This window comes from Glycine max, chromosome 5 (genome assembly GCF_000004515.6).
Source record: "Glycine max cultivar Williams 82 chromosome 5, Glycine_max_v4.0, whole genome shotgun sequence".
Lineage (NCBI taxonomy): Eukaryota > Viridiplantae > Streptophyta > Magnoliopsida > Fabales > Fabaceae > Glycine > Glycine max.
This window is the reverse complement of record NC_038241.2, coordinates 40,500,725-40,502,572: the sequence shown is the minus strand read 5'-3', so window position 1 is coordinate 40,502,572 and position 1,848 is coordinate 40,500,725. Positions and strand designations below refer to the sequence as shown.

General features: G+C 34.5%; 1 protein-coding gene across 1 annotated transcript; it reads right to left on the bottom strand.

Annotated features, from left to right (window-relative positions):
* Nucleotides 1-682: 682 nt before the first annotated feature.
* Nucleotides 683-1,646, bottom strand: LOC100526906 (uncharacterized). Its single transcript, NM_001248861.2, has 2 exons — nucleotides 1,235-1,646; nucleotides 683-1,085 (listed from the first exon to the last, which is right to left on the bottom strand). Exons 1-2 carry the CDS (start codon nucleotides 1,489-1,491, stop codon nucleotides 797-799), a joined length of 546 nt encoding a protein of 181 aa, NP_001235790.1. The 5' UTR covers nucleotides 1,492-1,646; the 3' UTR covers nucleotides 683-796.
* Between the last annotated feature and the right edge of the window lie 202 nt (nucleotides 1,647-1,848).

Below are 1,848 nucleotides of genomic sequence, written 5' to 3'. Positions count from 1 at the left end.
ATAAAGCTCAAGGCTCTAGAGAACGAAGAACTACACGCTCGAGGCTCCTATACAAATTAAGGTAACCCACCGGTGACTAACTCTCTCCCAACTCAATATTGCTAAAACAAAACAAGCATGCGAAGAATAAAGAAATTAAGTCACGATATATATATTTGCCTCCGATTCACATATGCTTTGATCTTCATGACGAACCGTAAGAAACAGAAGATTATTTCTGGTATCATATATATCTGCTGCTGATTATTTAACAGGATATATATTTATAGTAATTTTTCATACTGATTAATGTTATACGTTCTTGCTTCAGTTTTATATTTGATAAGATATATTTAGAAGTGATCACTAATCAGTAGTACAACTAATGATCATAAACCTGGAATATTCTGATTATTATGTGTAAGCTCAAATTAATTCTCTTTATATATCATTGGCTGATTTTATCATAGTCTCATGTGAACTAATTTCCCACATAACTGCTTCATATATATTCCACAGCTAGCCTATCTCTCAATTATCACGAGCAACTACCTAAAAATCCTTGCATATATATGTGCTAATTAGCACTCATATCATGCTAGTAATAATGAAACATAGGCCAGCGCAGGATCCTGTTATCATGAAAAACAAAGCAGTAATGGTATACTAATTAATGAATCATATGTATATTAATTATTTACCAATAAACAATATGACATGACTTCTTCGTGTGAGAAAAGCTGAAGGTGAGGGACTCAAAATTTTCCCTATTTTGTGCATGAAATATTAACTAAGCTCTAATTAACAAGGTTGGATATCAAAAGTTCTTCTGTACAGAAAAGGAAGTTCTGGAGCCTCCAAGGAAACTCCCTCTTTTAGTTAGCACGGATACAAAAGTTGCTCTCGAAGATTTCTTTGATATTGTAGCCTTTGGAGCGAACGATATTCTGTGGCTGCTATCCAAGCCTCCCGCGAAGCTTTTGCATGATTTCATTTTCTTCCTGTAAAATCTCTCTTTCTTCTTAGGAAGATCCCCTATGCTCTCCACGCTTGCTAGAGAACTGAAAGACTGAGCCTTCCCTTGATAAAACATAGACAAGCCTCTCCTGCACATCACATGTGATAATATATATAAACTATTAATTCAACTCACCAACTTACACCAATTCATAACATTAATTTCCAAAGAAGCTAGGAGATTGAATAAAATTAAAGTTAAAACAAGGTGAACAATATCATGCAGGAAATTGCTTACTTGATAGGGAGTTGACTCATTAGCTCTGATAGTTCAAACAAAGGGCCGTTTGAATGCGATGATGAGGTTGACAAATAAGATGCTGAAGAGGATGATGCATCCTCAGCCAATTCTGATGAAGAAGATGAACACACAGAGTTCATTGAATCTTCTGATACTGATCCAATGGATATCGAATCATCATTCACATCCTCCTTAACAATACAATTGGTGTTCCCAGCTTCAATTTTACCATCCATGATACCCTTCACGTTCATTTCTAAAAGAAGAAACCAAGAATAGAAAAGGAGAAGAAAGATGAAGAAGAAGATCGATCTCTTTCCCTACTTTATGAAAACGGAATAGCTAGCCCTTCAATTCATTGTGGAAGCTTATCTGTATATAATCTCACAGATATGATAGCATCTGATTGGAGCAGTTACATTTAACAGATAAAATATATAATGGCCTAATGGGTGATCTTATTTATAGGATTAATTATCAATGAATAACTGGATAGCATTATTGTTTATTCAAGTTTATCAATTATAACACTCTATCCTAAATATTGTCATTGTCAAATCACGTTATATCGTGCAAACTTAACACCCTTCTCTCACATGTAGAGGATAAGG